Source organism: Vicugna pacos, chromosome 4 (genome assembly GCF_048564905.1).
Source record: "Vicugna pacos chromosome 4, VicPac4, whole genome shotgun sequence".
Taxonomy (NCBI): domain Eukaryota; kingdom Metazoa; phylum Chordata; class Mammalia; order Artiodactyla; family Camelidae; genus Vicugna; species Vicugna pacos.
The window spans coordinates 40855767-40867852 of NC_132990.1; the positions used below are offsets into that span (position 1 = coordinate 40855767).

Below are 12086 nucleotides of genomic sequence, written 5' to 3' on the forward strand. Positions count from 1 at the left end.
GGACTCGGACAGCTACTTGCATGGGACTGCATTTTAGTTGTGCTCAAAGTGATGGAAGTTGATTTGCATTCAGTGGAAGCACTGAAACTGATGGGTCCAGCCCGGGAACCCCTTGCCAGACCCGCGTAGTTTACCGAAAAAGGACTCTTCGGAGAGATGCCATAAATTCAAAACTAACTATCCCGGCCCCGAAGGTTTTGAGAGAGAGGGAAGCAACGACGGACCTGGGGAACCCCGCGTCCCTCCCCTCCGAAGGACTGGTCAGTGCCCCTTCCCTCCTCCTGTAGTCGGAAGTGAATGTCACCTGCAGATCTGCCCGACTCTCTATCGGTCCCTCTCTTCTCCGCCCAGTTCGGACAGTCTCTAAGCCCAGTTCCAGCCCTGGCCGCCTTCGGCTCCAGTGTCCTAACCCCCGCCCCTCGCCTTCAAGCGGGTCCCCCGTGGTCCCAGCCCCTCCAAGAGCTGCCGGGCGATGATTGGCGGCGGCGCTGACAGGAGGCGGGGCCTGGAAGTCCCAGCCAAACCCGCCCTCTCGTATAAGCCCCTTCTCGGCTCTCTCTCTCCATCTCTCTCCTCTCTTTCTCTCTCGCTCCCTTCCTCCCTGTAACTGAACAGTGAAAATTCACATTGTGGATCCGCTAACAGGCACAGATGTCATGTGAAAACGCACATGCTCTGCCATCCACACCGCCTTTCTTCCTTTTCTTTCTGTTTCCTTTTTTTTTTCCCGTGCTCCTCTCCCTCTTCTTTGTAACTAACAAAACCACCAACAACTCCTCCTCCTGCTGCTGCCCTTCCTCCTCCTCAGTCCAAGTGATCACAAAAGAAATCTTCTAAGCCGGAGGCGGTGGCATTTTTAAAAAGCAAGCACATTGGAGAGAAAGAAAAAAGAAAAACAAAAGCAAAACAAAACCCAGGCATCAGCCAGCCAGCAAATTTTTTTTCACCCTTCCTGAAAACAAACAAACAACCAAACAACCATCAAAACAGTCACCACCACCATCATCAAAACTGTTAACATAGCAGCAGCGGCGGCGACGGCAAACGTCACCCTCCGGCCACGGCGTCCGCCTAAAGGGATGGTTTTCTCGGCGGAGCAGTTCTTTGCCGACCACCTTCTTCACTCGTGCTGAGCGGGATTTTTGGGCTCTCCGGGGTTCGGTCTGGGAGCAGCTTCATGACTACGCGGAGAGGGAGAGCGGCCACACCATGCGAGGTAAGCGAGCTCGCGGGCACCGTGTCTCCCCAGGTCCGACCAACTCCAGCCAGATGGGAGATGGGGGAGGGGAGAGCACCCTGCAGAAGAGGAAAGAGGTTGGTGGGGCGCAGTTCCCGAGTTCGCGTTCGCAGGTGGGCTGTAAATGGCCTGGGCGTAGAAAGTTGTGGGAAGGTGTTGATGCCTCTCGGGAGTTCTGGAGGGCCGCAGGAAGGCGCTTTTTGGAGGGTGGGGCGACGCCAGTTGCTTCCTCACAGTCCTTGAGTTGCACTGAACCATTTTGGGGTGTCACTCTAAGGTGCGGAAGTGGACGCTGGATGGAGGGAGAGGCGGCAGAGAGATGCCTCTAGGCAGAAGCCGCTGGAAGCGCCAGGCGCACAGCGGTCGCCGGCAGGGTTTGACGCGCTGGGCGCAAGGGCAGGCGGCGGAGCGGGTACACAGGATCTCAAGGTTACGAGGCCCATCAGCGTCCAGGCCGGCTGACATGTCCCTTCGTGGGAGTGGTAGGCAGAGGGGGCGGTGTCGTGGGTTTAGACGTGGATTTGGGGATCGTCCCCTACGCGGGTCCCTGGCGCCGGCGCTGCGCCCTGGCCAGGTCCGCGTGCCTGAGCCTGCGCGGCCGAGAGACGAGCGCCACCCTGAAAAAGTTGTGCAGAGAAAGTTCCAGAGGATTGAAGAGCCCGCGCTACCCGCGGTGGGGAAGGCTCTTTTGTCAGAGGGCCGTTGCGGGAGGCGGTGCTGTGTGAACCTTCGCGTCGGGACCCTGGCTGCGACGGCGACGAGTCCCCGGGACGAGCTGGCGGCTGCAGGGCGACGCGCCGGGGACAGGGGCAAGACACCTGCTCCAGCTGCACCTTGTGCTGCCCACGAGCGGATGGCCTGGCCTGCTTTAGGGAGTCACTTTGTCCGTCTCCTCCCCTGCGGCCGGGACCTTAAGGTTTTCTGCGCGCTGTGCCCATATCCGCTCTCCTCCACTTTCTACTTGGCCACAACTTCACTCTTTTCTAGCAGAGCAGGCTGGGTATCCCCGTGCCGGCGGGATAAGTGCAAGCCTCTGAGTACCCGCCCCCCCCCCCAGCGCCCAGTTTTTCTTCTTGGTCATTCTGCGTTTCTTGCTGTGCGGCAGGGCGGTCGGGGTTCTTCTCCTCGCCTGTCCCTCCGAGTCCTGGCAACAGGAAGTTGAAAACGACCAACTCCGTACCTTCGTACATCTCTGACCCCGCACGACAGGTGAACTAGGCAGGAAGAACTTGGAGGGCAAACACTTAACCGCTTTCCACTCCGCTGTATTCACCTCCCACCCACGCTCCCAATACCTCTTTAGGAGCCCCCAGAGTAGGGGAAACGGGCATGCTCCCCGGGCTCTGCTACCAGAGAGCTCCCAGCCTGGACGCCAGGGCAGAGACTCGGTTAGCCAGCTAGGCTCTGGGATGTGACAGGAAAGGGACAGAGGAGGAGGAACAGAGAGGCCTTCCAAGGAGGTAGGTGGAAGGGAGCTAGCTGAAGATAAGGGACAGGGACATCCTAGTAGGATGGTCTTGATGGACCTGCACACTGGTAGTGGGGTCCCCTTGAGTGCGAACTGGTTCCAGTTTAGGGTCCCGGTTGAGGGGGGCGGGTCACGTGCTCCACTGCCCATATTCTTTCAGGAAACTATATTTGGACAATTGACGGACACAGAACCTTTAAGTGAGAGATGCCCTGGTCTTTGTTATTCACTTTCTGTCCCATCTCACCACCATCCACTCTCTTTTCAGCTTTCCCTGCTCCAATCTGGGGCAGCCAGTTCGTCCATTCCCTACTTCATCCCCTCCAATCAATATTCTTCTGATGGCCGAGTCCTTAAGTACTGAAGGTCCGAAACCACGCGCCACCTCACCTCCAACCCGGCACTAGGGCCTGGGGCTCAAAAGCTGCTCACTCTCCCCTTAAATTGTAGAAAACAGGAGTGTGGATCAAGAGTGGGTTGTAGCTTGATCGCGCTGCTCCTGAAGGAGCAGTTTGCCGGCGTCAGTTTGGATTCGCTGGGAAGCCCACTTCGGGACTCCAGAAGCTTGAAAGGTTGAAAGCCTGGTGCTTGCCTCCTACTCACCTTTGAAACCCCACCCTGTTCCAGTGGGTTCTAACGTAAGGCGGCTCTCAGGCGGCCTGCAGGCACGCGCCAGAGAAAAAGTGAACTTAAAAGGTGGCAGAATCTTCTCTACCTCCTGGACTCCCCTTTCTTGATACCTTACTGTTTTTCCTCTGCCATCTCTGCACATTTCCTACAAACCTTGCCCTCCCGTGTCATCAGGAGTGATTGTTTAAGGATGGAGAAAAGGTCCAGGCTACTCAGATGTATTGTGGGAGTCAGGGGTTGGACTTGAGTGTGAACTTGAGAAGTGAGAGAGCGAAAATGAATCAGCTTTCTCTTATGCCTGGGCTACTAAGCAGCCTATATTTGGGGAGGGGACAGTTTTTGAACTCGGCTTTTTACAGCGTGCCCGCTCCATTTTACCCTGTACGTTACATGTGCAAGCGCGCGCGCGTGCGCGCGCGTACATACACCTCATCCCCAGGTGGTCCCAGCCTGTGCCACAGCCTCAGCTCCAAGGTGTATGCATTTGGCAACGTTCCTGAGTCAGGACGCTTTGCGCGACGCAAACTTCGTCCAGTATTGAGTGGTCGCCCTGGGGACCAGCAAAGCCACCCAGGACCCCCAGTTTCCACCGCGCCCCCTCCAGGTCTAGGATAGTTAAGAGGCTATCCCGAGGAAAGCTCTAGGGTAAGTAAGGGGTTAAGAGGCTAGGATCTTTAGGTCATTGTCTTGCCCCACGGCTAAACTGAGTACGGTCCGAGCGCGATGGTTTACTCTGGTCTGGCCTGCGGCGGAGAAGGTTGTATTTGGTGGCGCACAAAGCATTTCACCCTTTGTCTGCTAGAGGGTACCAACCACATGAGGTTTAAAGATGCTACTTCATAGACTGCAGTATTGAAAGGAATAACTTCTGAATGGAGAAGGGAGGACTTTTAATTGGGTCCGCCCACAGGTGAGAAACAAGTGGAGGGGTGGGTTTCAAGACTTTCCTGAGAAGCCTGCCAGCTGTTTATTACATGGGGGCACGGAAATGGTCGAATTTTTCAGCCCTGCTTCCGCAGAAAACCCTGCTTCCAAAAACAGGGGCACAGATGTCGTGGCAATCAATAGGTGATTGTGGCTCCGGCGGATTAGAAATCTGGTTTTATGCTTGCTGTAAACAAGGATGGGGCTTGGCTTTTCTAAAGCCCAGTTTTCATCTATTATTTTAAGGTAGTTAATTTTTATGAACTCCTAACTTTAGAAAAGCAGCAGCTTGCTCTCAGAGGTATGGCAAACCTTGGGAAGTTTGGATCTCTGCTGGCCAGGCCTTGAAATTTCCTAAACAAGTTCTAGACCTGAATTTCTTCCAGATATTCCAATTAACAGTTTCTAACCAGCATTCCACCTCCCACAATTAAAAACCATTGCTGGAAGGACATCTCTGTCAGTAGCCATTAACAATTGTTTGTTAAGTAATTATCAGTAAGCTGTCTTGTATTTTCCAAGAAAAGTAAACATTCAGACAGTTTAAAGAAAAATCCTAAAGCTATGTTTCAAGTATTATTGAAACATATATAGCTAGAAAAAAATTTTTTTTCTTAGCTGGTTACATCTTGGGACTCTCTTCCCCCTACCCCCAACATTCTGAGTGAATTTGTAACAAGTATTTTGACACAGAAGTGCTTGACAAACTGGACTTCTAGGATGCATATTAATGCCCACTAAGGCTTTTAACTTTTCTATATTCAGATAATCAGGAATTGGGAAACCCAGGTGGAAATAGAAAGGGAAAATTTTGAGAAGCAGGCCTCATAAACATGGGGGAAACAAGATTAAAACTCCTTTGTGGCATTCATTTAAACCTCAGAAGTCCTGGATTTTCCATCAACAACAGTATAATCTGCTGTACTGTTTAGAAAACCCTTGAAGGATTTCTTGCATCATTATTAAAGTGGTTTGTGTGAAGTTTTATTTTAACATAAATGATATGTTTATTTTATACTCAATCAAAAGGAATATCCACATTTACTTATTTTGGTAATAATTTGTTAGATACTAAACTGTTAACAACCTTAAAAGCAATTATTCATGTGTATATGCAAAGCAAATATATTGTTTTTTAAATTTAAATGTTTCAGACTCATGAAACCTTATTTTACAGCAACAAAGATTTTCAGCATCAAGAAAATATTAAGTTTTAGGGCTGGTCTTCATGAAAATGACATTCAAACTGTATAATAATACCTACTTTTTTTCTAAAAGTAGTGTATACAGAATTGTCACCAGGATTTTTAAATGATTCAGTATAGGAAGTTTTCCTAGGTAAAAAATAAGTAAAACTTTTTTCAGCTTTATGTAGTTTTTTTTATTTTTTGATACAATAGTCCTAAGAAATAAACAGTATGAATCACAACACATTAACTAGATTTTGTCACTGCAATGAATAATATACCTCTAAAGTATATACTATAGCATTCAATTAATACAGAGTTAAAAATTATCCTAGTAAATTTTTAAGTTTTAAAATTCTGTATATGAGGTTCTGCTGGTGTTCTGCAAATTCGTAAATAAAGTGAGGTTTTAAATTGTGAACAATAACATCAGTGCCAGCGTACACTGGAGAAATCTATGCCTTGTAGAGAATTATATGAGAAAATAGGAGAAATAATGCCGGTTAAAACCATCAAAACCTGGCTCTACTGAAACAAATCAAAGGTTATGAACATGTATGTTATTAATACAAAAGTTATTAGCGATTAAGGTGACTTAAATATATTTTTTAACATTCTAGTAACATGAAGAGAATTTCTTAAGACTAAGTCATTTCTGTGTCTATTCTGTAAAGACAAAAAAAGGCTTTAATTATATTGCCATTAATTTTATGTAATTGACATTAACAACACACCTTATTGTGATGTTAAAATACACAGAAAGTAAATATTAGCAATGGACATTGTGCTTAATAATTAATATAAGTTTTTTAAAATTCTAGATGTAGTTTTACTATTCCAACCATTCTTATCTAAAGGACAGAAATTAAGTAGGTGAATGAAATAAACCTTTTGCAATGTAATGAATAATAATCTTTGATAAAATGAGCACTCTATACATAAAGTATCATTCCTGTAATTTTCTAATCATCTTCCAATTACAGCTTCTTGCAAATATTTATCTTACTTTGAATAGAATCTCTGACTTACCAGAATCCCTAGCAGATAATAGCAGTCTTTGGAGGCGTCTGTTGGTACACACTGATACACAATATGTATATGTATGTGCCTATAACCACCCACTCAGACAAGAATGAATATTTGAGAGAGAAAAATCATTCTTTTCTTTCAATCCCGACTTCCAAATTCAAACATATTTAGAAAAACAGAAACAACTTTCCAGCACATTCAAAAAGAAGAAATGAATACATGTGGTACTTCAGTTGCATAAAAAAGAAACGGTTAATGGCATTTATTTATAAATAATCTACACGAAACTCCATTCTACTGTCTAATGATAATTAGAGAGAAGAGGAATCAAAGAATTCAGGACTGCCAAATAAATAAAATATTCCGTCTCAAATTAAGGAACAAATTCATAGATAACAAGGCTTATGCCATGAATTTGAAGGATGTCTCCTTTGTAGCACAAGACAAAGGGAGCATAGAGGAATAAATATTGATTGAACTAATCATCTGATGAATAGAAATGAGATTTACCAGTGCACCAATATAATAGACTATGTTAACTAGTTCTTTCATAGCGCATATGCTGCCCTTTCAACCCCTGACCCCATCCATTTCAGTTCTTAATGAGGGAAACCACAGGTGTTATAACGGCATTTATGGTGAATCAAGCTAAATATAATAACCGTGTGGTTAACTAATGGCATGGGGGGTGGCTTCTTATGAAAGAAAATATTGTAATCACAGTGTCACAAAAGTATTATGCTATCTATGCATTGCAAGCCACTTTGAATTTTGGCTTGCTCTGTTCCCCTTTAAAATATATCTGTGTGGCCATCAGTATTTCAAGTCTGAGATTTGTTGTCTGCATAATAAGTGAGATTTTATTAATGGTTATCTGGGGAGTTAAAAATAATATTCAGCATATAGTTTACCTACATTTATAATAACTTGCATAGTAAGTATTTGAAACGTTTAAAAATAAATCTTAGAAGGTATATAGTATTTTAAACTAAATGTGTAGCATGCATTTTTTCTTGGTTAATGATTATTTTATAACTATTAGAAATAGAATTTACTCTATAATGATTATTACAATGGTATGCTAAATTTTGCTTTAAAATTAAATTGGGGTGTTCTTGGCTTAGGCACATTCTTATAAAGGTCAAAATAAAACATGTTGCCTTTTGCCAAAACATGAGACTAAAAACTTGCTCAAAAACACGTTCTTAAAAAAGAGCAAAAGCAATTTGCTTTGACTAAGCGTGTTCACCTCTGCATAGTGAGTATTTTAACTGGCTGGATGTGCTGACTTTGTAAATTACCTAACTAGAAAGGGTATTTATTTACTGGTGTCATTTTTGCGTGTGATTAGTTGTCATATCATGTGGTCTTGGGTTATATTTCTCAAATTCAGAGGAATTGCAGACATCAGCAAAAAATAAAAAGAGGGGGGCAAATAATCTGGTTGATTACTGAGTTATGTTTTTGTTACTAGGCTGCTTATTACTTTGTACTCATGTGAACCCAGTATCCTGGTACCGTGGGGCATATGAAAGATTTGGAATTCTTAAAGAAAACTGTTACAGAGATTTTATCTCATAGTAAAGCTTTTTTCCAGTGAATATTGCAATAAGTCAGTTTTAACTTATGTTTTTGAAATTTTCATATGACTGTCCAAAAAACCATCCTTCTTTAAAGACTGTTACATCATTACCTGCATTTCATTAGGATTATGCTGCAATCATGTGACAATAGAAGATATGCAATATTTTTCATTGAATTAGCAGTACCAAAAGTATTCTCAGAATCGGGGCACAAACTTATCTTTAAAAAAAGAAACAGCAAAAGCTTTTTTAAAAGGCCTTGGCATTTATAACCATTACTTGGCATGAAATAAATGAGTATTCCTGGCTGCAAAAAAAAAAAAAGTAGAATTATTTTATTCTGACTAGTTTTTTTAAATATCATTTTAAAATACAAATTTCTCTCCTTTTTATTTGGAAGCAACTAAGCTTAAATCTCCCCATTCTGAAAACTTTGTCAAACTCATTGACCATCTCATTTCTAGAAGTCCAAATAAAGATATTCTCTCAAGTATGAGAAAAAGACCATCTTCCCAAATGTTTCCATTTTCAGTTTTAATTTTGAAAGGGACAGACTCAAAGATTTCACCTCTGCAGCCATATATATACTAATAGCAATGTATGCGACTCACGTTCATTTACCTATGATTTATTGAGCATCTACTCAAAGTGAGATGTGGAACTGAGCCCTGAGGATGCCCAAGTTGATAAAGCATAGAGAACCGGTGAGGTCAAAGCTATGGTAAAAGCGAGAGCAGAGCATACAGTGAGGACACGATCAGAACGTCCGAATAGCTCTCACAGGGGAAGTGATATTTGAGATGGGCCTCTACAGATGAATAGAAGTTCATCTTTTGGTTTATTTGTTCATCATAAATAAGGTTTATTAAATTATTGTTTCTTGTATTTCCCAGTTGCCTTTTATAGTTGGTGCTAGGTGAAATTTAGTTTGTGGAAGTAGAACCATTCCAAAAAGAACATATCTTGATGTGGAATAAGTGGTAGTATTGTTCTTAAATAAAATTTTTACAAGTAAAATAATTTTCAGGTGGCGATTAAAAAAAAGAAAACTCTAAAGGAATCCTTAAATTACAAAAAGAGTATGTGTGGAAGGAGAAAATTATCAGTGTGGGGAAGAACATAACTTGTAAAAAAAATGTTTTTTAAAAAGTATCACTAGGAAAAAATATGAGAAAATAACAGTATTCTTATACGTTTGTTTTTATGAGAGAAGTGGTGATCTTTGCAAAGTAAGGAAATGGCTGATATATATTGAGTTTCATTTTCTTTAACATTTAAGGTATTACCTGAAAGTCATGATATCTGCTCTAGAGAGTATCTTAGATTACCAGATATCAGGGAGAATAAACTACATTGAAGTAACAGGGCTTGTTGGCAGTGTCGGAGGGCCATGGTGGCATTCTTCAGACTTGTCCATTCCAAGAACTTGGATATAAGGTTGAACTGTGAAAATTAAACTGTAAAATCAACAGATAATAGTCTTGCTGACTTTTTGAGCTATTCTCTCCCTTAAGAGTATTTAAAGAAGGAAAATTTCTGAAGTCCTAGATAGTAACAGAAGTGTGAGTGTGAGAAGCAGCTATGGCCGTGTTCATCCTAGCACTATTTACTATAGATAAATCCTTGATCAGGCTGAAAAAAAGTATCCACTGCAATTTACAATTAAGCTCTTCATTTTCAAATGATAATCTGACATTCTGGTCTTAGACATTGTCTCTTGTGAGCCTAGTTATCTTGAATCCTCATCCTGAGGTCTAATGTACTCTGAAACACCAGAGAGATCAAGTTTCTGAGCCTACAAAGCTGAAAACCAGACCCTGGGCTGGGGAGAATTCACACAAGTAAATGTCACCATTTAAGACTAACAGGCAGCCAAACTGCCACTCTTGGTCATAACGCTCCGCATTAGCATAAACCTCATTTTCAAATTTGTACACAGTGAGCAAGAATCGTCATACATTTTCAGTCTTGAAAAACAGATACGTTGTTTAAAATGCTGATTATTAGTTGGAATTTATTAAACTAAGGAATGGTGCTTTTTTGTTGTTGTTGCAACATATCCTGATAATATAATGGCAATTGTATTTTTAATCTGTTTATTTCATGAAACTGGAAGAATTCAAGCAGTGGCTGACTGACCCCATTTCTTGAGGCTTTTCTGAGAAAGTGCCCTCTCTTCCAAGAGAAGAGAGGGCAAAAAAGGCCCCTCTAACTTTTAGAAGCTTTGATTGAACAGTTATTAAATAAGGCACCTGGTTTTCTGGACACCCCCTCCCTGACCTCTCACTGTAGTTTCTCTGGTGCTCATCTCTGGTGTCATATGTCATATGACAGTGGACACATACACCCACTTAAAGTTATGGCTGGGCCAGTGTGCTTTTCTTGGGGTACATGTAGATTGAACCTTTGGAGAACAGCAGTTTACTTTAATGCTATGTATATAAAATATAAATCTAGATTTTTTTACTCTGGCTTTTATGGAAATATGCTTAGTACTTAGTAAACATTAGACCACTATTCTGATCTTTCCATAAAAAAACTATTTAAAGACAATTTTGTTAAATAGGACAAGAATGTGTGTGGTCTTGCCTGTAATTGATTCTGAGGATATGAAATTCAGATGGTAGTACTATTTTTATTTGTCTAAATAGTGTAATGAAAATAATTGATACTGCTTATTTCTCACCACATGTAAAATATGTTCAATTTCACCTGTCCAAGTCATGGATGGAGAGAGTTCTTCATGTAGATTCCATACACTGGAATAGCATAAAAACATATATTCCAAGTTGCCCAAGTAAAAGTTTCATTAAAGAGCTTGACCCAGAATGAACACTCAAGTCGTAATGTACTATCCAGCAGCTGCTGGCTGCTAGATTCCAGAATCAAACGATAACACACAAGTTTAAAGAACTCAGGCATGTAGAGTCTCTAATGAAAAACTGGCTATCATTATTACTGTCAGGTCAAATAATAAAATTATTACATGGCATCTCCTGTTAGCTTGTACATAAGTTGTCCCTGGCACATAGCGTAGGAATTAAACACTTTTTCTTTAAAAAAGGAGAAGAAACCTTGTTCCAAATTTCCACAGTTGTTGAATATGAGCAAATGCCACACAGTCTGGCTGAATAGAGAAACATTTGTTCAGGAAAGACATGTCATATCATTAAGGTGCCGTGCTTCTTGATAATAATTTGTTTTTTTTAATGTATATATTTTGGATACATTTATTTAGAAATTTTTAAGATCCTAACCTATTCATCAGTTTGCTCTAAAGTTAAATTTAAAACAAAAGGTCCAATGTTCTGTTTGTTTTAAATGCTGACTACTTTCTAAATGACTTAATTCTAAGCACTTCATCTTGCACATATATTCTCATTCTTGTTATTAGAAAAAATGTTAAGTAACCAAAGGAACAGGGCTTTTGGGGTATCTTTCCAAAGACAGCTCAGAAATACCAGTAATAGCAAAGTAGAAACAGACTCACAGACATAGAAAACAAACTTACAGTTACCAAGGGGAAAGGGGGTAGGGGAGGGATAAATTAGGAGTTTGGGATTAGCAGATACAAACTACCATATATAAAATAGATAAACAACAAGGTCCTGTTGTATGGCACAGGGAACTATAGTCAATATCCTGTAATAAACCATAATGGAAAAGAATATGAAAGAGAATATATATATGTGTGTAACTGAATCACTATGTTGTACACTAGAAACTAACACAACATTGTAAATCAACTATACTTCAATTAAAAAAAAAGAAATATCAGTGATAGACTGCTAGTAAGGTAGCATATTAATACCCCTTCGGTTGGTTTTGTTTTGTTTTGTTGGTAATAATACTAAAAGTCAATTCTGGCTGCCACTTATATCAGAATAAATTAAAACTTAACTTTATTGGTTTTAGAAGTTGTTCTTTTGTAATGAAATAAATTGATTCTGAATTTCTTTCCACCAAAATTTATGGGAAAATCTGCAGATTCTGGATAGAACCTATCCAGTAAAAATGACAACAGAGTC

The 12086-nt window shown here is 41.4% G+C and overlaps 1 protein-coding gene across 1 annotated transcript in view; it reads left to right on the forward strand.

The window, feature by feature from the left end:
- Positions 1 to 485: 485 nt before the first annotated feature.
- RORB (RAR related orphan receptor B) overlaps positions 486 to 12086 on the forward strand; it is a 172170-nt gene continuing 160569 nt past the window's right edge. The window contains exon 1 of the mRNA XM_072959599.1: positions 486 to 1216. Coding sequence (XP_072815700.1) covers positions 1210 to 1216 — 7 coding nt within the window. The 5' untranslated portion in view covers positions 486 to 1209. The remainder of the gene's footprint in view (positions 1217 to 12086) is intronic.